Here is a 1,789-nt window from a genome sequence, read left to right as displayed (position 1 = left end):
TTACTGATGCCACTGGCTCAGCCTCCCCTACCCATGGTTGATCAGACCCATTTAGAATGGATTTTTTTAAAATTCATGTAACCCTTATTTTGTCCACAATAACGTAAATGTCTTGACGTAATAATGGTTAAACTTAAATCATTGTTGGACAGATGGACACCGTAAAAAGACTTGCATATAAAATATTGTTGGAACCAAGATTTTCATATCATAATAATAACATAATAATAATCTCTTTTAGTAGTCAGTGTTGAAAAAAAGAAAAACTTCAGGAAAACTTCAAATCAGGATGTTTAAAATTGATTTAAAAGACAATAAAAGGCAAATGCACATGAATTTACATTACAGATTTATTTATCACACAGATAAAAATTCAATAAAAATAATAATAAAAACAAAAGTATGTTTCAGTAAAAATTCCACTGTTAGGACTGCATTAAGGGCTCTGTGGGAGGGGTTTCAGAAAAGCTGGAATGGGCAGTTCGTCCAGACTTTTGAAAAATTCACGAAGAGGTAGTTGAGTCAGAGTTCTTTTCATAGCTAGGAGAAAGAGTGTCCTTGGAATTCTTCCATTCAGGTAGTTAAACGTCTCCTCTCCCAGAACATTGGACCAGTACTCTGGATCATTTTTCAGTGAGCTCTTCATTTTGAACCGCACCTCAGTCATGAACATGAGCATCCTTTCCAGGCATAACATCTTGGCACGTGTGTTCCATTTGGAGGCCAGTTGCTGTTCGAGAATGAGATCCAGCGGTGTCATACCATCTTTATTCTTAACTTGTGGTGAAGCCCCACTTGCCAGTAACAGTATGACAGCATCTGAGTGTAACAGCTCACATGCCAGATGGAGTGGAGTTCTGCCCTCGTCCACGTGTTTGCATTCTCCTCGGTTCATGTTGGACCAAGAAGTCTTTTGAAGAATGAGAGCCATAATTTCCTTCCTGTTGTAGTGGACAGCCAAGGCTAAGTGTGGAGCAGATGAATGACTGCAGCAGGCATGCTCACCTGGTGTGGCAAGAGCACCATCTGAGAACTCATTCAGCAAGTATTGTGCGTAATCTCTGTGGTCGTGCACGATGGCATACATCAGTGCCTCAGATGGAGTGTATGTCCGTTGGTGGCTGCATTCTTCCCAGTGAAATATCTCCATGTTCCGCATGTCCTCCAACATCTGCACAGGTTCATGTTGCTTTACAGCTTGGTACAAAGTTAAGATCTTGTGTTCATCGCACGTGCCACCCATCTTGCCAGTCTACACCAGGTATTATGAGAACATACAGACATTCTAGAATTTAGATTTAGAACTTACGTTCATTCGTCACAAATACGTGCGCACGTCGCGGTTGCCTGTTGCCGTGGTGACGCTATGCTACGCTACGCTAATTTCATTCATAAACAAAAATTACGCAGAGGTGGCAAACGTACATACATCCTTTACTCAAGTAGAAGTACAGATACTCATTTTTTAAAAGACTCCAGTAAAAGTAGAAGTAGTGACTACACTCTTTTACTCAAGTTAAAGTAAAGTATGGGCTCTGACATGTACTTAAGTAAAAAGTCACCGATACTACCTGTTTAGTGTCATGCTGGTAACTGGACGTCGTTTTATTTATACATATGTGTGTGTGTGTGTGTGTGTGTGTGTGTGTGTGTGTGTGTGTGTGTGTGTGTGTGTGTGTGTGTGTGTGTGTGTGTGTGTGTGTGTGTGTGTATTTACTTAAGTACATGTCAGAGCCCATACTTCTTTACTTTAACTTGAGTAAAAGAGTGTAGTCACTACTTCTACTTT

The 1,789-nt window shown here is 40.3% G+C and overlaps 1 protein-coding gene across 1 annotated transcript; it reads right to left on the bottom strand.

Moving 5' to 3' along the window:
- Nucleotides 1-336: 336 nt before the first annotated feature.
- Nucleotides 337-1,414, bottom strand: LOC113655605 (ankyrin repeat domain-containing protein 9-like). The gene has a single exon (XM_047809701.1). The coding sequence runs from the start codon at nucleotides 1,241-1,243 to the stop codon at nucleotides 437-439; it is 807 nt and encodes a 268-aa protein (XP_047665657.1). The 5' UTR covers nucleotides 1,244-1,414; the 3' UTR covers nucleotides 337-436.
- Between the last annotated feature and the right edge of the window lie 375 nt (nucleotides 1,415-1,789).

Source organism: Tachysurus fulvidraco, unplaced genomic scaffold, assembly GCF_022655615.1.
Source record: "Tachysurus fulvidraco isolate hzauxx_2018 unplaced genomic scaffold, HZAU_PFXX_2.0 HiC_scaffold_313_np12, whole genome shotgun sequence".
Classification (NCBI taxonomy): domain Eukaryota; kingdom Metazoa; phylum Chordata; class Actinopteri; order Siluriformes; family Bagridae; genus Tachysurus; species Tachysurus fulvidraco.
This window is presented reverse-complemented; position numbering and strand designations above follow the sequence as displayed.